Below are 23,140 nucleotides of genomic sequence, written 5' to 3'. Positions count from 1 at the left end.
TGTTTGTTCAGTCTGCTAGCTGCAGAGCTGCTAGTATGTCCACAATTACTTTTAGTGAATTGATTAAACTACATAAACTCTTTTCACAGTTTTAGATATAAAGGCAAATATCTGAGCATTAAGACATTCCACAGGTGAAAAAATGTGGAAGTCAAACTCTGATCGATAGAACTATTTTGCAAAACACTTGAGCACAGAAACAGAGATAAAACAAGCTCAAAGGAAATGCACACAATTTCTATGAAGTAAGTCTTTCCCACAATACAAATTTTAAGTCCTCGGTAACATTCAGAGGCTTTTATTATTTAAACCGCTTCATTACCTCACCAACTGCAAGGAAAAAAAGAAAAAAAAAAAAAAGCAACAAAAAAACCAAAACGATCTGCAGCTCTTCGTGTAAACTTTAACCCTAGAAACATTTCCAGAGAGAATCCAGTTCAGAAGAACCGACTAAAATAAATGAAAACTTCAAATAAATGGTCTTTAGAGCAGCTCGCATATAGGTTGGCCGGGGCTCTGCAGCTGGTACACGCGCAGAGAAGCGGCAATTCAGAGCAGCAAGTGCCATGCGAATCCTTCCTCTCAAGAACGCATCCCAGCAGTACAGGGCGGTCACGGCGCGGCAAGGGCAGCACCTTGTCCTGGCCTCGGAACCCTTCCGAGTGCTTCACAGGGCAGTACCTGCAGGAGCCTGCTGTTAGTCCATTCTGCCAGATCCAGCCTATAAATGAGTTCTGCAGCACAGGAGGGGCTGTACGGCAGCAGCAGCGGCGGCGGCAGGGCCGAGCCCTCGGCGGCCTCCCTGCGGAGCGGCGGCCGCGGGGCCGCGCGGCTCTCCCCGGGGCTCGGACCCCGCGCGTTCCGCGGGCCCACGGAGCAGCACGCGCAGGCAGCCCGGCCACACACGGGCGCGCTCCCGCCTGCGCGGCCCCGCTGACCCACCGCAGCCAATCCCCGCCCGAAGCGGCCTCGGCCGCAGCCAATCCGCGGCCGCGGCGGCGGCAGCAGCCGCGTCGCGTCACCCACGGCCAGCTCGCCGTACCCGCCCGCGCTCCTTCCCCCCGGCGCTAGCGGTAGATGATGTAATCCCACTCCACGTTGCAGCACAAAATCCTGGCCTTTGTAAATTACAGCATTAACAACTGTTTAGTCTAAGCCCCAGACTAGTTCAGACAGCCCCACCCAAAGCACAAACTGCTGAGCCATCTCCCACAGCGGCCTCCCTTAACCTGGATTCTGCTTGCTCTCACATGTTTGCAGTCTGGTGCACAGCGAATGAAAGGGATCTGCAGCCAACCTTCCGAGACTGGCTTTAGCTCCTTATGCCCTTTACATCCTTTCTTTTCTCCACTGCAGCCCAAACCTCTTCACAAGTGCAAGAGTGCTGGCTTTGCTCTCCACTTACTTACCATATCCCATTTGAAGTCACTTCTAAATTAAGGGAATTGGGGTAATTTAGAACCATAGAATATCCTGAGGACTGAAGGACCCACAGGAATCATCAAAGTCCAGCTCCTGGCCCTGCATAGGACAGCTCCAACCACCACACCACATGCCTGAGAGTCGTCCAAATGTTTCTTGAGCTCTGCCAGCCTTGGGCCCATGACCACGGCCTGACCACCCTCTAGGGAATGAACCTTTTCCTGATGTCCAGCCTAAACGTCCCTTGACGCAGCTCCAACGGTTTCCTCAGGTCCTGTCACAGGTCACAGAGAGCAGAGGTCATTGTCTTGTTCCTTCCAAGGGGCATTGTCTTGCCCCTAGGAAGGAAGCTGCAATGTTTGAGGATGTCTCCCCTCAGACTCCTCCAGACTGAACAAGCCAAGTGCCCTCAACAGCTCCTTGAATGGCTTTCCCTGGAGACCTGTCACCGTCTTTGCAGCCCTCTTTTGGATGCATCCCTGACTGCAGTGCCCTTGGATGCAACCAATCCACAACCGTGGTGGCCCTAATCCAACCCTAAGCATCACATCTACACAGCTAGGAAAAGCACTGTCAGCTGCCATGGGCACTGCCTGGTGCTTTAGATCCCTCCAGGGATGGTGACTCTATCACTACTGTGAGCAACGAATGGGTACCAGTGCCTGACCACCCTTTCTGTGAAGATGTTTTTCCTAATACCCAACCTAAACCTCCCTTGGCACTTCTTGAGGCCATAACCTCTCATTCTGTCACTGGTTCCTGGGGAACAGAGCCAGACTCCCACCTGGCTGCATCCTCCTGTCGGGGAGGATGGCACAGAGCAAGAAGATTTCCCCCTGAGCCTTCTTTTCTGCAGGCTGAACCCCTTCAGCTACCTCAGCTTCTCCTCATGAGACTTGTGCTTCACACCATTCCCTAGCTCCATTCCCTTCCCAGGACACACTCTAGTCCCTCACTGTCCTTCTTACAGTGGAGAGCCCCAAAACTGACTTCAGGATTAAAGCTGCAGGCCTCACCAGTGCCCAGGCCCAGTGAAGGGCAATGGTCACTACCCTGGGCATGTGGCCACACCATGGCTGATACCAGCCAGATGCCGTTGGTGTTCTTTGTCACGTGGGCTCGTATTCAGCCTGTTGACCAGCACACCCTGCCCTTTCCTGCCATTCTTCCCCCAGCCTGGAGCACTCCATGGGGTTGTTGTCACCCACGGGCAGGACCAGCACTTCACCTTATTGACCCTCATACCACTGGTCTTGGCCAATCAATCCAGCCTGTCCAGATCCTTCTGGAGAGCCTTCCTGCACAACAGCGGACAAACACTCCTGCCCAACTCAGTGTCATCTTCAAGCACTCATCACTGCAATTGGTAGAAAGCACAAATTTACAGCTTTTCATCTTCAAAGACACCACCAAATGCACAGCAGTCCCCCAGTTTAACTCGGACACTAGTTATACTGTTTCCTGTCCTCACCTATGTTATATTACCACTGTTATATTCCTATTAGAATTCAAATAAATTCCAACAGTATCAATTCCCATATTGTTGCAAGGGAGTTGTTCTGTGAGCTATTTTTGTTTATTTCTTTGGGGGGCTGTTTATTTTTTAGTTTTGTTTTGTTTTCTTAAATTGTAAACATCACCTTCTGGGATCAAGAAACAATCTTAAATGAAGGTCTCAAAATTGCAGAGAAAACTTCACAAGGAATGCAGAATATTCAAGCGGTGAGAAGTGGAGTTCAAGACATTTGGAAAAACTTCAGTGTCTCAAGAATTAACAGAAAATCCAACTCACAATTATCTGACATTAACACATCGCTGTCTCCAAACAAGGGAAATTAAACAACTCCCCCAGCTCCTGCTAAAAAGAAGAAAAAATGCCAAAACCATGAGATCCTCCCCATCATTCTCCCTGCAAAAACCCCAAACAAACAAAGAAACCATACCCCAAAAATAAGGTAATAATCATAAGGTCTTTGTTAGAAGACTATTTGGAGATCTTTACTTTGCCAGAAGTGGAATTTGGTTTAATCATCTTAATGCATGTAAGCCCTGCTCTCCCCTCCTCCCCACTCCAATTATTAGCAATTGCAAAGTAAAACGAATGACAACACCAGAATGTTAGTCACTCACAAAAAAATTAGAATGGTAACTAAAGGTATATCACTTATATGACTTATTTTTTCTTGTATTAAGACAAGCCTTTTTTCTGTATTAAGTCAAGCCTTCCAGGAGGTGGACTTTGCTGATCCCTGTAGGTCCCTTCCAACACAGAATATTCTGTGATTCTGTAATTCATTTCAAAAAGCTAACAAGAAATGGAAATGCTCTCATTTTAAGCTCACCTGGCCAATTTTTAGCGTGTGCAACTTCTATAAAATGTGCTTCCAAATAAAAAGCAACAGGTTCCCCATAACCATTTTAGATACTGAGGTGCTGCTTTTGTTTTTCAGATACTCAAATAGGTATTGAATTGGTAAGAGAAAATGCATACAAAATAAATCAATACTTCCATTTGCCACATGAAACCAGTAGTTTTTATGGAAGGACCCCTTGTTAGTGGCAGGGAATCCTAGATTTCCTATGTGGTTAGCAGTTACTTACCTTCGTGTACTTCGCAAGCATACTAAGAAGTGAGCAATGTAAAACTGCAGTTTCAGACAGTTAAAGGTAGTGAAGCTTCAGTAATCCTAAAGAGAGCTCCATCTTCAAGAAAAAGCATGGAACTATCCTAATGGTAACAACCATATGTGTAGGCACACATGCTTCAGTCCACCTGCCTGCATATCCCAGACATAATTGCAAGAAACACAAGTACATCTCTGTGCAAATATTTTATTCCCCAGCCAATTAAAAAGCCAAAAAAGAGGAAAAAAAAATATCACACAGAGTCTCTGCTTTAATCAAACTTTCTAAGTGAGGAAAGGCCAGGTTAATTTAATCAAGCATGATTAAACCACTAATAAACCTCAAGACAGGATTAATTAGCATCTTTCAAGCATTTCCTGCTTCCTAACATCTCTTTACTCTTGGCTCAATTAAATCTTGCTACTTTCTTCTACCACCTGTTTTGAGCACTGAGCAGTAAAACATCAAGTTGCACCAGCTGTTAAGATAAAGATTATACAACTAGGATCCCATTCTGTTCCAGTTTCCCTACATCTATCAAATGAAGGCTGTACAATTGCCAGACATCACATAAGTAAACAAATAAAATAAAACAAAACTCATAGGCAGAACAGCAGTCTATCAGATGCCCAGGTAAAGTACATGGGTAGGACAAGAGAGCAATCAAAACTAGTAGAATACTCCCCATGTTTCCAGCTTTGTGGAGACTGGGATTATTTACCTTCATACGACTGATGATTTTACAGACTTGCAATGCAACTACCTCCTCATTCCTCCATGTGCTGTCATGCTCGAGTTGCCCCTGAACAATTCTAGCACCAGAGGTGTACCACTTTTGCCATTCCTTTGGATCAAAGCTGCAATTCCTGTACCCAAGAAAACAGCTTGATCATGGTAACATTCTGGTCAGAGACTAACTGACCCACCCATCTATACAAGTGAATATTAGCACCAGAAAGAGAGAAGCACAGCAGTTCCTTAGACTACACTGCCACTAAGATATCTGCATAGGATGCTCTTGCTTTCCTTATATCAAGGCTATTTCATATATATGTAATGATCTCCACTGCTCTTCCTCCACCTCCTTGAGCAGTCCAAACACAGCACCATATGCTGGCCAAGAGAGAGTCCGGAACAGCAGTAGAGAACAGAGTACTCAAATTTGGACAAAGAAAGGATTAATATACTGGCATACTGGCATTAATATACTGGCATACGGTCTTTTATTCTACATTTCATTCCTTAGGTGATAATTTCTACTATTCTATTTACTTTTTTTTTCCACTACATCTTGAACTGACTTTTCAGAGTATCATGCACAGTGACTCTCAGATGTTTTCTTCCCCAGATGCAGCAGAAAACCATAAAAATACCATTGCTTTTGTATTCCTAGTAACACAACATGCAATAAGAACAGCTGAACAATTACTGAAGCTAAGCTTGAAAGATGCTTACTTTGCTATTGAACACAATTTTTATGACAATCATGACAAAACAGTAGCTTAGAAGAGCCAGGAAATACAGGGGAAAAAAAACAGCAAAGCAGTTTACACAACAAAAAATATTCACTGACACAAATATGAAACAGGCAATATTGTTTCCAAAGTGACTGAACATAAATAGTTTACTACAGAGCAGAAAAAAAGAAAAGTTTATTTTAAGTCTTTGTAGATTTCTTCTCTGTATCCTCAAGAACAAATCTGGGAAGAGGAAGAAGGTGAACACTTCAAGTATCCATCAATTTTACGGTACAGCATCGGCAAAGGCATACGCAGGTGGAAAATTTTTATAAGCATATGGAAATATTTGAGCTATTTTTCATTTGAAAAATTAGAACGCTTGACTTCGTAATATGGACACAGTTGTCAAATAATTCTGGTAAACCATTTAAGCTTTGCTTAAGTCTCCATTATCTAGAGTTTGATTACTCTTCCCAGAGAGCTATCAGGTTACTTAAAAAAAACCCTAATCTGACCCTGTTCTGTCTACTGTGGAGAAACAGTGTGTGAAGAACAGAGGCTTATCACAAAGTCGGGTCAAAACCTAGGGAGTGACTGTTAGCTGTCATGCAAGTGTCAGGAGGGTTCAAATACTTTCTTTGGGCATGGAGAAATCTTGTAAGTAGGCACAAGAGACCGGCAAGGAAAAAGAAACCTCTAGAGGAGCAACAGCTCTGCTCTCCCAGATCTCCGGATGGATGAGGCCCGTGCAGCTCTTACCAGTTCGTCGGGTGCTCGTAGAGGACCAAACTGGAATTTCACACTGCCGGGAACTCCCCGCAGCAGTAACGCTCTGAGACCGCCGAGAAAAAGTGACCCCGAATCTGTGCAGCTCTGGAGAGTCTGCGGTGTCCGAGAGACCGGCGGTGTGCGGGGCAACCCGCCAGTTCTAAGGCTGAGCTCACTTCTTTCCCTCCAGAGCCCTCAACCTTCTACCACGAGCGACACGGCAGCCGCTCCCCGTTCTCCACGAGGAAGGGGAACGGGCAGCACCGACGAACGGCGGGCAGCACCCAGCACGGCACCGCCCCTCCGCCAAGGAACCCCCACGCTCCCTCTGCCACCTCCGCCCGGCGGGCCAAGTCGAGCCGAGCCGAGCCGAGCCGCAACCCCGTGCCCAAGGCCTAGTCCACTTCTCCGCTCCGGGCACGGCCGAGGCCGCTGCGGCCGGCTCAGCTCGGCGCTGCCCAGCCTGGCTCGGTTCGGCTCGGAACGTTCCCACTCACCCGCCTGGCTCGGCACGGCGCGGCCCGGCTGCCCGCTGCCTCCCGTCGCTTCCGGCCCCGCCCCGCCCCCGGCTTCTACAATTGCTCCTGCTTTGAAATTTAAAATTGCGTCTTCTAAAGAAACGAGGGTTATGTTTGGAAAGGAATTTTAAAACTACCTAGTACAGATCGTCTTCACTCGGACAGTGTAAAAACAGACCTACTGTCTCAAAAAAGGGAGATGTTGGAAAGATGACTAGCTAGAATGCTGGCAGCAGAAAAAGTTTTGTCTCAGCCGTTTGACATGGACTCCATTCCTGCACATCTAACAAATGCATCTGCCCTGTGTGTGACAGTGTCATAATGTTGCCTGATATTGAATTGCAACACAGGCTATTTCAGATCAGGCAGGGGGTAAAAAACACAACATGATAAAGTAGACACGAAAATGCACTGTCATAGGAAAGTGCAGATTCTAAACGCACAAGCACTCCTGTCGTGTGGTTAGAATTTGAATATGCTTTCATTCAGGCTGGACCAGAGTATGGACAAGGCTCTTTCTAGCTCTTTTTTTCTTGCTATGACAAAATGTGAAAGGAGACAAACATGAGCTAAAAAATAGGATGTTGGAGGTCAGATAATTATGGCAGATAATTACAGTATAAAACGTGATGCATTCTTACAGCATTTCATGTATTTGCAGCCCATAGAGCAAACAGTATCTCTGTGGTTATACCTAAGTGGTTATACCTTAATAATGCAGAAAACAAGTATGCCCGATTCTTTTCATTCAAGCCCTATCCCCAAACCTTTAGCATGTGTTCCCATATTACATTTGGGAAGTTTCTCCAGCTAACCCTTTGTAATTCAGTTACTGTCACCTCTAAATTAATTTCCTGGATTCCACAAATTAGGGACATGAGAGGACATGGGACATACTACAAATGTATTCTGAAAAAAGCTTTTCAAAGGTATTACAGGCACATCTGAGAAGCCACACCTACCTAAAAATCAAAGGTTGTTGCTGTGTAACGGTACAGTCCTGTGTAATACTGGAATGCACACAGCTCTGAATGTTCACACCAGCTTCTGGGCTGCCCCAGAATAGGAATCAACAGACACTGAAGACACTTGCACAGAATTTGTTCCCAGCCAATAAACCATGCAAATAAGGACAAAGATAAATATGTGACATTAACACAGAAGCTTTTAGATGGGTTGTACTTTAGTTTTACTTGTGTTATCTCCTTTGATATCCTGACTAATTACTAGTTTTTCAGTTTATTTTTGCATTTTTTTAAGTTTGTAATGAGGAGAAGCAACAGAGTTGCTATGTACAGTACAGGTACAAAAGAAACAAATAAATTTTATTAAAACTAGGCTCTGAAATTTTTGGCCTTTATTGATTCCATTGAAGCACTTGGCTCAAATGGGACAGATTTTTCCATCATCTGAAGAAGATAATAAAATCTTTAGCTAAAAAAAATATACTGTCATCCAACAGCTTCCTGGAACAAGCCTAGGTAATCAGACCACCTTTAACTTCAAAAACAATAAACTTATTTCCTAGTCCCAGAGATTGAGCCAGAGGTAAGTATTGCAGCAAGCTTCAGTCTTAATACACCTACAAATTTTCCTAAAATATTCGATGTTTTAGCTTCAGAACTATTCACAAGTCTCTCTGATGTGCTACTAGAATTTCAGTAGTTATTTTCATTTCAGTTCCCATCTGGAACAAGAGAATGTTTGTTATCTGGGAAAAAGTCTCTTCAGGCCCATTTCTTCCAGGGGGAAAAAAAAAGATCAGGAAGATGTTTTGACAAACCACTAAAATTCAACTGTATTTCAGAGCATTCACAATTACTTTGCTCTGTGCAACAGTGTTGCTAATGTAAAAAGTGATTAAACCATGAAAATTGAATATCTGTATTTGAAAAGACACAAAAAAGCTAAACCATGAAAATTGAATATCTGTATTTGAAAAGACACAAAAAAGCTAAACCATGAAAATTGAGTATCTGTATTTGAAAAGACACAAAAAAGCTAAACCATGAAAATTGAATATCTGTATTTGAAAAGACACAAAAAAGCAAGATTCAAAAAATGTCACAGAGGTGCGGTTGTCATCATCTAACAAGGACAGGTTAGGGGTGACTGGCACACATGTTTACTCATAAAATAAGAATTCAGGCCACCTGGGAGAGCTCCTGTATTTTAAATGTTCGATTAGTTTCACACAGAAAAATCAAATGCTTCTCCAACAGGAAAGCAGCTCCAAAATCAGATGCTTCTCCAACTGAAAGCAGCTCCAAAATGCTTTGATTGAACTTTGCTTCTCTCTCCATACTCCCTGGTTTAGAGAGCATTCTTCTGGGAACATGGACTAATAGTTTTTATGTTTTCTTCCTTGTCTCTCATTAAAGCAGTGTCCCTGGATCTCTACATTTCTCAAGTGTGTCACAGCAATGATGTTCACAGATGGTTCACACACAAAGAACAGGAGCGTGAGAGGACAAGCAGCCCCCATGGCTTAATTCAAGAACAGAAGGCACACAGATATCACAGAAATGGTATAAAAACCTAATCACAAAATTCCATCATCTGGCTCATATCCTGAATATATCAATGCACTCACCACACTTTAAATACAGTCCCCATCTATTTCAAAAGCAGAAAATACTAGACATTATTAGAATCAACAATAAATACCCAGCCAGATCACCTCTGTAAGTTCTCTCTACATTCAGGGCTACCTTGAATGGAAAAAAGATGTCAAATGGGAGTTTCCAGTGCATTTGGGGCTGGCCTCGTGGAGGTTCTGGCCAATCCGTCATGTCAGTGAAGGTAACAACAGTTGTCACAGGTACCATGCTCATGTTTAGAAACTGCAGCAAGAAGGGAAGCAAAAAGTTTAGCAGTCTTAATACAAAAGGTACACCCCTCTTCAGTTTTCTAATGGGGACTCACTGTAGATGACTGGCAAGCATGATGTCTTTGGGATGGTAAGAGTTAAGTGTCCTAGGAGTAAGACCTCTTTGCCAAAATTGATACTTAGCAGGTAAATTGAGGGTGTAGTAAAGATCAGTATCTACTGTGCATTGTATGCTAGAGATCTCCAAAATGGCAGCAGCGACTTAAGGTCTGCTACAGTACGCCTTCTATTCAGAGGAAAGACATACCAGCTAGTTAGCAATAAGAACAGAGGCAAGTTAGCTTTATTTTTTATAAAAGATAGCTGGCTCCTTGGACAAGTGCTTCCAACCAGAAAGAACTGCCACAAGATGCAATCCTATCAATTTATGACAATAAACTAAAGCAGGGACACAATACAATATAAATTTATTGCTCACATTTTACGATGCTGTTTCAGGAAGGAGACAGATCAGTGAAGATCAGAGAGGGGACTGAACCTCTAAGGACTCAGTTCTTTTCTGTTTTAACAGAGTGCTGCAAGAAAACTAATACACTTGCTCTTTGAACTGCATGGAGTTTCATGGCTACCTTGGGCTGATTTAAGACCATGCTGCTGCCAAAGAGCAAACTCACTCCTTGCCCCACTTCCTAGCTCTGCATGCTAACATTAAGAGGGCATTTACTGGCAGCACGCCTTCTTTGCTTGCACTGCTTTATGCCAACCTGTGAAATTACCACCTCAATCACTCCCCTGAGAAGAATTTCAAAGATTGCCTTTAGAGCAAAATTCTGTAGGAAGCATTCAAAAAATTTGCAAGATAGAGTTCATGATTCTTAAGAAAAAAATACTGCGACTCCTATTGGAGAATTTTTGTGGTATCCCTCAAGGTGAATTAAAAAATACATCTGTGCCTAAATTAAAGAAAAAAAAAAACCAACAAAATGAACAATGCATTGAGTACAGTCTTGGTTCTACAGGGAGTGTGCCAAGTCCTGAGAGCATCAGTATGCAGCACTTCAGCCTGCCATGGGTCCATTACTGAGGCCTGCTCTGCTGCCCAAAGGTGGCCCCTGAGCAGCTCCCATTCCAGAATGGCTACAAGAAAATGCTGAAGCTATTTCTTCTCCCATCACCTGGAAATTTCGCTCTCTTGCAAGGTGTCCTAACGTTCCTCCTTCCAGCCAGTTTAACACCTTCTTGCCCTCCATGCCAGATCAGTCCTTGATCACAATTCACCACTGCTGAGCAGTTACAAGTAGAATTTCTCAAGCAATTCTGATATAAGTTCTTCTATCAATGAATAAACACACTCAAAAATAGGCCAAGTCGCCCTAGTCAACAAGAAGCCTCAAGATGATTGATTTAAGTGTCTGGACTTTTAAAAACTGCCTTAAAATCAGAGAGATTACTGCAGGGAAAAAAACTCCATACACAATCCCTCCTGAACAGCTGGGAGAAGGCAACCATTAGCAACTTCCAGCATGCTCTTGTAGAACTCAACATCATTTTAAAACGTCCTGTATTTTCATCAAGTCCAAATACAACTGTGATCAGATATTGTGGATGGGTGCAGAAATCGGGATGTCTTCCCTAGGTTCTCTGTTTTCTGGTCAGTTATTTAGGGAACTTTCCAGTGACACAGTGTTGTCTAAATAAAAAAAGGTTTATCTAAAGAATATTAGAGGAACTAAAGGATAGTTCTCAGAGAATCTATAGGCTGGGAAGTGGAATAATTTGAAAGAAATGTGCAGCCTAGTATGCTTACAAATAGTTGCACTTCATAACTGCTGGCTATAGAACAAGTTGGTCGTTTCCTAAAATGTCTTTACTAACAATCCTAATTTGTGGATATGTGATGTCACTGATGAAGTCAGTACTGATTTTAATGACATGGGGGTGTTTTGCTGTCAGAAACTTGCTTCCTTATTATTAGATTTGCAATATACCTTAAGGGTCTAAAGTAATTAGCATCAGTTGCTCAAGCAAATCAAATCTGAATCTCATTCTTCTTGATTAGCTAATCCTGAAGGATTTGCACCCTAAACTTTTATTAGGAATGCAAGTCTTCTTCCTCAGACAGAAGTTTTGTTAATGAAGCCATGTAACAGGTGATTTAAATAATATGGTAATGGGGTGGGAGTATCACTTTGCCTCAGGGCAATATGAGCTTTACATGGTAAACATCTTCCTATCCTCTTCTCTTCATGTATTTTGCAAGAAGGGACAACAAAAGGGTAACACAAGATGCATTCAAACAAGTGTGTAAAATCTCATTTAGACTGAGTCTGAAGTTCAAAGAGTGTTAACAGATCAGACAGATACCTTCCTCACAATCATGAAGATGCCTGGGTGGGTGTCAGCTGCTTCCCCTAAGCCCTTACAGAGATGTGTAAGCCTTGAAAAATTTCTGATGTCCAAACGACTATGTGATTCCAAAAAATCACAATGGGATCCACTGACCTATGCTTGAAAAAGACTGCTTATTTGTCCTCTGTGGTCATGTTAGCTGACACATTCCTTCCTGCTGATATCACAAAATCACAGAATGGTCTGGGCTGGAAGGGACCTTTAAAGGTCACCTAGTTCAAGCCTTCTATGATGAGCAAGGAGGCCTTCAACTACATCAGGTAGTTCAGAACTCCATCCAACCTGGCCTTGAATACCTTCTCTCTGGCTTACAGCCTTCCTCCCCAATTCTCCAAATACGCTGCCATCAGCATGAGTCCCTTCCTCAGCTACCTGTCGGTGATTTCAGAAGCTCTAGAGGAACAGAAATCTTCTGCACAGATTATCAGCATTCTGTGGCTTTAAGAGACAACTAAATATTAAACATGAAACTACTGGATGTTTGTAACTACAACTTTATACCAACCATAACTGGAAGTTTAAAGATTGAGTCCTTAAGGGGCAGAAAGTGGTTCAGGGTTAGAAAGAAGGTCATACATTTCCAGTCATACAACTGAGTGAGGACAGTACTGCAAAGACCACAAAACAACCTTCCTCTATAGAAGGCTACCATTGCAGCCAGACAACTGCTAAAATTCAATAAATCTCAACTTACTTCGTTTCAAGACCATTTCATTCCTTGGTTCTTAAATAACCTGTAAACCCCCTTTAATTACCTCTGTGTGTGAGGGAGGGTTTTTGATTCCATACCTTGAGGGGCTGACACTGGTAAAAGTGCCGTGTACCCAGTACTTGAGCTTGTGGGTTGGACAGGAGGCCCACTTTAGTCCACAATATCTGTATCTCCAGGGTCACAGGAACCATACAACAGGAAGCGCAATTCACCGCCTGAAAATAAAATATACGCTAATCAATTTAATATAGTATTTTAAAAGTGATAAAGGACCATTATGACCAATGTCTAATATTTTGGATAATACAGGTCACAGAACCTGAATCAATCACTTCAGTACTATCTCTGTAACTTTTGGTCATGTCAACCACCCATTTTGGAGCTACATACATCTTATTGTCATCTCAGTTCCAATTAGAATTTGTCTCAGCTTTACCTCTTGGATTTCACATTCCACTTAGCCATCCCCCTACAGATTAACAATTATTACAATGCAATTGGCTCACAAATTTTAACCTTATTAGGTAATATAATAGGATATAAATATCCCTTCAAAAATATTCCCTACTCTGGAAAACCAGAAAGGATTATAATAATAATTAATAGGAAGTAGCCAGCTACTATCAGTTCCAAAAGGCTGTCAGAAAATTATATAACACTGGATTCAGAATTTAACTCTTTTTGCCCATTTAAATAGCAGGAACAGGATTCAAGAGATAGGAAATCTGTCAGGGTTTGTTGGGTTTGAGGGTTTTTTTTGTGAAGTGTTCAAATAATATGAACCATAATGACTGCTTTCACTTATTAAGACCCCTGAGAGTTATAGGATCATTATACAAAAAAAGTCCAGATACCCCCATCTCCCCGAGGCAATACAAAGATATGAAAAGAAAAATATTTACAGTTGGTCTTTTTGCATTCATATTACCGCCACACTGCAGTTCTCAATCAGAATGGTCATCCACTCTTCTGCCTGGGTTGAATGAGCACTGCCAGTTATAGCAAAGTCTTCTGTTCTGTTCATCCCCTGAAAAGCCTTGTATAACTTCTGCTGTATGTAACTACAATTACTGTCTTCGAGTATTGGGGATAGGCTGGAAATGAGAAAAGAACACCTTTAAGAAAGTGATTTCCAGGACAAAAAAAAATCCAAACCACTATCAACATCCTTTCTTTGCAACACGTATTTCTTCTGCTCTTATAATGAGTCAACAAGTATTAGTATTAAATAGATGTAGTTTCAATCCTCTCAGCAATGAGGAGAAAAATATGGCTGGGATAATGATAACGAAAACTGACAGCTCTTCAGCCATCTTATCCCATCAGTGGTCCTGTCAAAGGGACAATCTAAATCATCAAAACAACCAGTTTTCAAGATTCACTCCTCAACTCTACTCTTGCCCAAGACACATTGCCAGACTAGAGACTCAACATGTCCCAGAAGACCTTCTCAATGTTCAGATTATTCTAGCAGTCCACCATCTTTCCTATATTCACATTCTCTTATGAGTATGTGAAAGATCTGTAGAGACACATTGGTGACCTCATGGAAGGACCTAGGCTCCACAGCAGTACATGAGAGACTATAGAAAAACATGCTAAGTCCACAACTTCCAACTGTTGTAAAGCATGACTGCAGAGTGTGTTGTTACCTGATTTTGCAGCCTGTTCTCACATTCCTTCCAAATTGTACTGTGTGCCTGAGGAATTGCGAACAACTTCCATCACTTTCACTCCTTAATATGCTCATCTGACAGACTGCATATCAAGAAGCCAAACAAAAGTATAAACAGACAACACACAACACTCATCTCATTTAACAATCCACTCACCTCATATTCCTCCTTATCCCTATTAGAGCACTATAAAAGTTCAGACAGTGCAGTAACAGAAATTTAAAAAAAAAACAAAACAGTGATAAACAAAAACTCATAGCAGAAAAAGGATACATGTTGCTTGGCACCACTGTTTGCAATCAACAATGGTGCTCCAGTAATATAGCCAGGGTTTCCACTTCTAGGCAACATATGAGAATGAGTCCTGGTCTATGAAGCAACAAAGAGAAGAAATAGAGGAAAAAGGAAAATATTAGCATCAATGACATCCATTCATCTCCAAAGATCAAATTTGCATTCTCAAAAATGTAAGTGTAAGCTGTTTTTTGAATGACAGATTATTACATACTACTTGAACATTTTGTTTCCGAGGACTCTTTCTTACCTGGCCAATTTCACTTGCAGTCCCGGAGGTAAAAAACTAAATGTCAGTATCCTGAAATGTGGATAATACCAGCAAAGATCTCAATACAATGAACTGCTATTGCTCAACATTTATCTCTGAGGAAGTGAACAGATCAGTCAGGGCAATCCTACAGAAGAACTGCAGAACAAACCCTGCCTTGACCCTGATTCTTAGCGGATCATTCTACTTCTAAATGGTTGTATGGCACTCTGGGCATAACTTCAACAAAGCTGCATTGCATACTTACCAAGCCCTGAGGTCATCGCTTACTCAATTTTACACTGCTTCCATGGGACATGATTTATGTGAACTTAACACACATTAGTATTTCCCAGATTTCTACCCCTTCAAAGTAGCTTTCTTTCCTGCTGCACAGGCAAAAGTGTTAAGTACCTGTAATAAATTTAGTAACTTCTTTCACAAACACTAAACACTTCAGAAACAGCCCTAGCTTCAACCCTTTCCTTCACAAAGCCATGCTGCTGACTTATCATCTTCCCTTCTACCTCAACAAACAAACAAATAAAAACAAACCCCCCCCCAAAAAAAAACAAACCGAAATCCCAACAAAACAAACCAAAAACCAAAACAATACCCCCAAAACAAACAAGCAAAAAACCCAAACAAAAGACAACAGTGCCAAAAAGCCCAAAACCAAACCAACCAAAAAATAACCCAACATCCCACCGTCAAAAAACCACCAAGAACCCCCAAACATACAAAAAACACCTACAACCAAACCACCACACCAAACCAAGAGCAAAAATAATCATATAAAAATAATCAGCTCCTTGAAATTTTTGCAATGAAAGACTACATGCTTGTGCTGAGCCTGGATTTTTTTACTAGCATGCTTTGAGACCAGAAATGCCTCCCCTCTTCAATCATCTATACCCCAGGGTTCTGTTACTACTGTACCACAGTGATACTCCTCTAACCTCTCCAGGTGTCTTCTGTACAAAAATTAATCACAAGCTACAGACTACAAACATGGTAAAATTCCAGGGAGGATGGAGATACTAACCCAGAAGTGCATGGTAAAGTGCTGCTGCAGAGAGGATCTGGAGCTCACAGAGATGTTGCTGACTTTGAACTGGACAGAAACACTCTGAATCCCACTTGTGCCACTATATTCTATCTCATAGATCACCTGAAAGTCCAATTTAGAGAATAACAGGAGACAGAGTAAGGTAATAGGGCAATGGCTTTAAGCTTGTGGTAAGCTGCTCGAAAAGGAAAGAAGATTCACATACCTCAGAAACAACATTGATGCATGTATTGTCTTTCATGTGGGGAGCGCCAGGGGGTGAGACTGCAGTGACATTTACCTGGAGACAGTAAGCATATTAACAATCAGTAACTGTTCAAAAGGAGAGTGCACTTTTTACTCTTTTTCACTGCTTTTCCATCCAAGTCAGATTTACCTCCTTGCTGCGATCTGGGGGGCGCATCACACTGCTCCAGATCTCAAATCTTTTTTCCAGGAAAACAAGCTACCTCCCTGACTTTAGTCCTATCTATGCCCATTCATTCAAAAATACACCCTTACTTATATTCTTTTTTTCTATAATGTCCTACTTTTGGCAAGAAAAATCTTGTCTTAGACACAGCACATTCCCATTTTCCCTTCAGAAACAGAAATTCTTTTCATTGGCAACAGAGACTGACCTTCATGGATGGCATAATGGTGTCATTAATTGGGACCTGGGGAAAATAAGCAAACAATTTTACAATACTAATAAAAAGTGAAGTAAACTGATGTGTTCGTGACTAAAGCCATAATATCATTACAAAAGAACCTGAATACTTATTGACAAAATTACTTTGTTTATTCCAGATGTGAAAACGTCATCATTTTGCAATCTATAAATCACAGACATAGTTCACAGAAGGCACTTTAAAATACCAAAAGACAAATTTAAGCTTGGCCTAGTTATGTCCTGCAGAATGCAGGTACTTTTAAGTGTCACATCTCTGATCCATTTCTGAAACTCCATCTTCTGCAATCAAGTACTTCAGCATCCAGTTAAGTAAAAACTGTACTTTGGCAACAGTGACAAAGAAAGTCCTGAAAACATTAATTAAATCTGATCAACAGACTATTCTCTACTAGTTAAGTAGATTTAGATTTCCAGTAGAAGGGTATACTGAGTCATCAGCCTTAATAAGTACTCCTATTTACAATGTTGTTTCCTCTTGGAAAACCAGAAAAACTCTACAAGATGAGAGGAGACATTTTCATATAAGCATTCAGTAAAACGTGTGGGATGAACCCAGAACAGTAAACTGGTTACTTTGAATTTATTGTCAGGATAAATAGTAGAGAAATTGATATGGATATAAATAGAGCTAATATTAATAAGGGGGCATCAGTATGATTTCAGAGATAGCACTTTATGTAAAAAAAACCCACCCTAATTCTTTACTGAGAACAAGTACTGCTTGGTTGATCAAGCTGATGGAACAGACAGGATATACTCTGATAAACAATCTGTTTAAAATGCGAGAGAATTTTAGATAGGCGATTAGAACTATGAGGTATCAATGAAGTACCTGTTAAATAAATTAAGAATTTGCTAATAACGGAAGTTTATTGGAAAGTAGTTTGAATTGAAGGATTACCACCAGTCATGACATTTTTAACAGGTTTCCTCTTGCAGCACAGTGTCCCCAACATGGTGATAATTAGCATTGACTCTATGATTCTAGAAGGCTGATCAATCGCTTTATTATACTACACTTACTAAGAAACTCATCATCCTTACTGACAGTCCGGTACAGTTTTTCTTAATTGGTCCTTGAATCTAAACACAATCACCACTGGCCAATTAAGAAATCACCCTTTGGTAAACAAATCTCCATAACACATTCTACATCTTCACAACAACAGGTGCAGCAAGTGAAGATAAGAATTGTTTATCATTCTTTTCTCAGATCTTCTCACAGTCTTCCCTAGGACAATGCCTGGGAAAGTTGTGCCTGCTGCTCTCTCTGGCCAGAGAGTGGCTACTACAGTTTCCCAGCAAGAAGGCCCCAGCAATTGGGAGATCAGCAATGACATACCAAATGACCTTCAGTATTACAGTCATCTGAAGTCACAGTGGAAGGCAATGCAAAGTCAAACAACTAAGATTTTGAACAAAAGCAAGAAATCTGAAATGGACCTTTAGCACAGTGAAGTCATGGTAGTAGGAAGCAGCATCTAGGGCAGGGTCAGTCATGCAGCTCTTGCTCAAGTTGGCAAAAATACGAGTACAGCTTGTGCTTTTACTGTCCAGGAAGCCTAGGTAAGTTAAGACATGACAACAGATAAAACAGAGGCAAACCACCCTAAGATATTCTTCCCCCTTTACTAACCAGCAGGATTCCCATCAACACAAAGTCCACTGGCTCCAATTTTTATTGGCTGTCTAAGCATGCTCAACACAGATGACGAATCAAAGTAGATGAGGATTGGATCACCAGCCTGAAAAGAGAATTTGGAGAAATCACAAAGTTACAGCGGAATACTAATGCCGAGGGCAAGACACATATCTATACTTCTTTGTGTACAGCTGGTTGTCCAACCTCTTAAAGGCAGCTATCCCGAAATACTTTATATACTAAGGAATGGGAAGTACTGAGAGATTAAGAGTTCAACAAAGTTCAACAATGTGCTCTGGTAGCCAGGAGGGCCATCTGTGTCCTGGGGTGCAGCTGGCTCAGCATCACCAGCTGCTACCACTCTGCTCTGCACAATAGTATGGCCTCACCTTGAGCCCTGAGGGCACTTTTGGGTGCCCCAACATAAGCCATAAAGCTGTTGGAGAGCATCCAAAAGAGGGCTACAAAGATGGTGAAGGGTCTCCAGGGGAAGCCATACAAGCAATCGCTAAAGTCACTTGGCTTGTTGAACCTGCAGGAGACTGAGGGGAGATCTCATTGCGCTCTGCAGCTTCCTCCCAAGGGGCAGACACTGATCTCTGCTCTCTGTGACAAGGGACAGGACTCAAAGAAACTGCTGGAAGTGTGCCAGGGGAGGCTCAGGCTGGATATAGGAAAAGGTACTTCCCCAGAGGGTGGCTGGGCCCTGAACAGGCTCCCCAGGGAATGGTCACAGTCCCAAGGCTGACAGACCCAAGAAGCATTTGGACAACATTCTCAGGCACAGGGTGGGATTTCTGGGGCATCCTGTGCAGGGCCAGCAGCTGGACTCAATGATCCTTGTGGGTTCCATCCAACTCAGGATACGCTATGATCCTATGATAATATGGCTTCTAAGTACAAAATAAGATCTTTCAATCTGTTCTCATTAGACATCATTACAGACAGGTTTAGTAAAAGCACACGTGCAAATTGATTGCTATTTCCTTTCAACTCACGCGGTAAAAAGCAGAGAATGATGGCTGAACTTGTGATGGTGCTAAGAAAGAGTGCCCGCCATACTTCTGTAAGAACTCTGCAAAATCAGATTCTTTGATATCCTGTGGCTGTTGAAAATAGTCCAGCTTTGCTAGAGTTTGAAAAGAGAAAAAAAAAATAAATCAACCAATATTAAGTTACTAGAGAAGACAAGAGTAAATACTGTGCCAATATGTTTAAAAGAAATAACTTTAGTAATTGTAAGCTACGTGGTGCCTTATATCAATTAATTCATTGTAACACTTATAATAGGCTAATATGATCTACTAAACAGGATAATATCATGAGTACAGTTCATAGGAAACAAGTATTAATACACAAAGCAACTTCCCAAAAAGCATGATACTCCTTAACAGCTATATTAATATGCGCTGTAATTTCTGTGAGATGCCCATATTAGACACACATGAAATCTGAATTACAAATTTAATCACCCATTTGTGAGTTCACTAAAGGCAACATTAAATGGATTAAAAATACCAGAAAACCTTATGATCCTTCAGGTGATCCCAACTAAAGTCTTCCCCATATGTTCTTCCAACAACAAGCACAGAAAAGGCTGTGTGCACAGTGAATTCTGTTCCCAGGTGTGCTACAACTAACATACACGTGCAGTCAAATGCTTAAGCCTCTTCAGTGGGCCTAATCATGTGATACAGGGCCCAAATACCAAATGACTAAAACAATCTGGTGCCATCAATCTAGACACTGATGTTTCTTTCTGTGCATAACATTAAAAATTCAGAATCCTTTTAATCTTACTTTTAGGATATTATAAGGAAAAGGGTAAAATTTAGATTCCAAGTTACAGGCTGAAAAGCCCAGGACCCTGACACTACTTTAAACTGTGGTTAAACCCTTATCTAAATTCATCTTTACTGTGAGACCTACTGAATAGGTAAAGTTCTAGTGTTACTACCTATCATACTATATATTATGAAGCTCTTATAATTTCTTTGCTCTTCCCTGTATGCAAAACACAGACAAAATCTGTAAAGAGCTGAAAGCGGGACAAGATAATAAAAATCTAATCTTGTTTTGACGAGCTCTTGTACCTGTTAATCTCCTGAGCCCCTCCCAACCTAAAATACTCAAAAATTTAAGTCAGAAGCAGATGGAACTGTGGACCACAATTCCCAAACAAATAACTCGAAAGAGAAAATGGTAAGTGTTCAAATGTGAGATGAAGCAATTGCACTGAATGCCAGGAACTGGACATGGAATCACTTCAATGAAGTACAATGAGGAAAGCTAAAAGAGAAAAGAATGTTAATGGCATATCCTACAGGATATATGATTACCAGTGAAAAAAATCACCACCAGCAGAGAAGAAAGGATGAAAATAAGCATATATAATAAAGAATCCAAGACACAATAAGAAAAACACTTTCTATAAATTATAGTAGTGGGATACTTTAAACGTCAACCCTTATCTGCTGCTCTATGCGTAGCCAACTACGTAAGGTATCTCAGACACATAAGCAATTGATAAAGACTTATTTGTGCTCAGCCAGAAACCCTACCCTTAATAATAGTGCAATAATCTTTGTCTTTGGTGATTCGACCCTGATCACTATGGTCTCTCCAAAACTGTAACAGTCAAAATAATTAGCAACAATTACAACGTGCAGTTCAAAAAATAGTCCCTAAGCAGAGGCAATCTGTGAACAAAACATGTGAAAAAAAGATTGCTTACAGTCATCCAACTGCACACAGAACAGTGGATCTTGTCCACCAGGATCAGAAACGATGTCTGTAGAATAAGGGGTATTACTTCTGAAAATTAGTGACTTTTCCACACACACTTCACTCACAGACCTGTAAAGACAAGCCCCCCCAAGCAAACTATAAAATACTTGCATAATTTCATATTTTACATTACATAATGCCAAGAACGCAACACAGTTTTATTTGATGAAAATAAACTTTTTATCTGTTTAGATGAGCTGTTTTACAATCTGCATTGAAAATCAATGACAGAAAACCTTTCTTGTCACTGTAGTAACTTTGTGGACACTCTGTAAGTGTAATTAAAAATCACTCTGACATTTCCCGGGGAAAAAAAAAGTGATTAAAAACAAAATCAGTGCCCCTATATTACAGCTCCTCTCGGTCCTCATCACAAGGCCAATCTGCAAAGACAGATTTTACTGTCTAATAGCTGAAATCATCTTCCTCACTGACAGCATCTTGCGGTCTGTACTTGTTTGACCGTCTCCTCATAGCAACCCAAGGCTCCTTTTACTTAAAGCCAGACTTCCCAGCTCCCACCGCCAACTGCCTCCTTTCGGAGTAACCAAGCCTCGCTTCATCTCGGCCACCGTGCTGTCGGCCCCGGGAAGCCTTTCCCAGTCCCCGGTCCAGCGCTAAGATGACTCTGGGCCCGGGGGCGCGGCAACACCACCGCGAAGCACAGGCGGCCAAGGCACAGCTCCCGCCGGGAGCGCGGCCCGATGCCGGTCTCCGGACCCTCCTCGGGCCGCTCCGGCAGCGGCAGAAGCCCATTCCTTACGCACCTGCTGCCGCCGGAGCGCCGGGACGCGCCCGCGGAGCTGAAGGCGGGCAGCGACGCCAGCAGCAGGAACAGCAGGGGCAGGGCGCGGGACCCGCTCATGGCCGCACACCATGGCAGGACACCCACGGAGCCACAGCGCCTGCGCGGCAGGAAGGGGCGGGGCAGGGCACCGCTCATCTCTAACAGCAATTTTAGAGCTAATTTCAGGTTACTGTCGCTACTCTATGTTGACAGCTACAAGCGATCATCTACCATTAATGAATTCACATTATGTCATAATGACTGCGTTAAGAACAGTTGTGTTTAACATTCAACATGAGCTACCCTTTTCTGCGATCATTTATATAATTTATATTAAAGTATAAATTGAGGGGTCACTATGCAATCGCTGCTTTACATTACGTTAGAGTGCATAAATTGGTCTGCAGAGCTACCTAGGTAAAAACACAGTGTTTCACTAATTCTAGACTGTATCACAAGCATTTCTACACAGTGGACCAGATGGGAGAAGATTCTTAATTTTGACATCATGAAAATTTTTCCCAAACAAATGTAAGAGCTTAATTAAAATTCCACACAGATAAGTCCTGTGAGAGTTTGACTTTTACAGTTGTATCATTTAAATAAAAATATTTTTCAAGGTACTTTTTGTGAGGTTCTTTTTCATGCAATATCTACCTAACATCTGAATCTGACTGGCACAATATAGTGGAGATTAAAAAGTCAGTATGTGTTCAAGGAGTCAAATAAGCCAAATTCATGAAAGTATGCCAAAGGTCATCAAAAATGCAGGTACTGTAACAGGGCCTGCTCAAATTTGCCGGTTTTAAGCTGTTGGATGCTTCAGGGATTCCTTACTCTGGAAATATTGCAATACCCTGTTTGAAATTCTTCCTTAGCCTTCTACTGCTCATGTCTGTCAAAGGAAAGCTCACTGGCTAGGCCTTTGTTCTGATCTAGCTTCATTCCTATGTTCAGTGTGCACTAGATTTTCATCAGACGCAAAGACAGAGAAGAGATACCTTAAGCCATTACATTTTGGCAAGTAAGGACAGCACGGACAACAGAGGCATTGTGTCATCGGATATTTACTTATCATTTACTGTCTTTCATTCTATGTAAAATACACCCACTCCTCAGTGGATTAACTGCTTCAGTGATTTTGTCATAAGTGCTTTCTAGGAACAAGTGATTAAATTTAAGTAAAACCAGATTGATTTAAACTTTTATTCAGATTGA

The 23,140-nt window shown here is 41.8% G+C and overlaps 1 protein-coding gene across 2 annotated transcripts; it reads right to left on the bottom strand.

The window, feature by feature from the left end:
* Nucleotides 1–8,795: 8,795 nt before the first annotated feature.
* Nucleotides 8,796–22,027, bottom strand: TCTN3 (tectonic family member 3). 2 transcript variants are annotated; one of them, XM_084210908.1, is made up of 13 exons: nt 21,903–22,027; nt 21,083–21,204; nt 19,347–19,477; nt 18,343–18,451; nt 18,150–18,268; nt 16,654–16,689; nt 16,239–16,313; nt 16,010–16,135; nt 14,694–14,789; nt 14,397–14,494; nt 13,673–13,838; nt 12,822–12,959; nt 8,796–9,636 (listed from the first exon to the last, which is right to left on the bottom strand). In XM_084210908.1, the coding sequence occupies exons 1-13, from the start codon at nt 21,998–22,000 to the stop codon at nt 9,415–9,417; spliced, it is 1,536 nt and encodes a 511-aa protein (XP_084067034.1). In that variant the 5' UTR covers nt 22,001–22,027; the 3' UTR covers nt 8,796–9,414. The 2 variants fall into 2 exon arrangements, with proteins under 2 accessions (XP_084067034.1, XP_084067035.1); XM_084210909.1 differs by lacking the exons at nt 18,150–18,268; nt 21,083–21,204; nt 21,903–22,027.
* Nucleotides 22,028–23,140: the final 1,113 nt, after the last annotated feature.

The sequence above is a fragment of the Fringilla coelebs genome (genome assembly GCF_963513975.1).
Source record: "Fringilla coelebs genome assembly, chromosome: 8".
NCBI lineage: Eukaryota > Metazoa > Chordata > Aves > Passeriformes > Fringillidae > Fringilla > Fringilla coelebs.
Note: the sequence above shows the minus strand (reverse complement) of the source record. Positions and strands in the feature narration are given on the sequence as shown.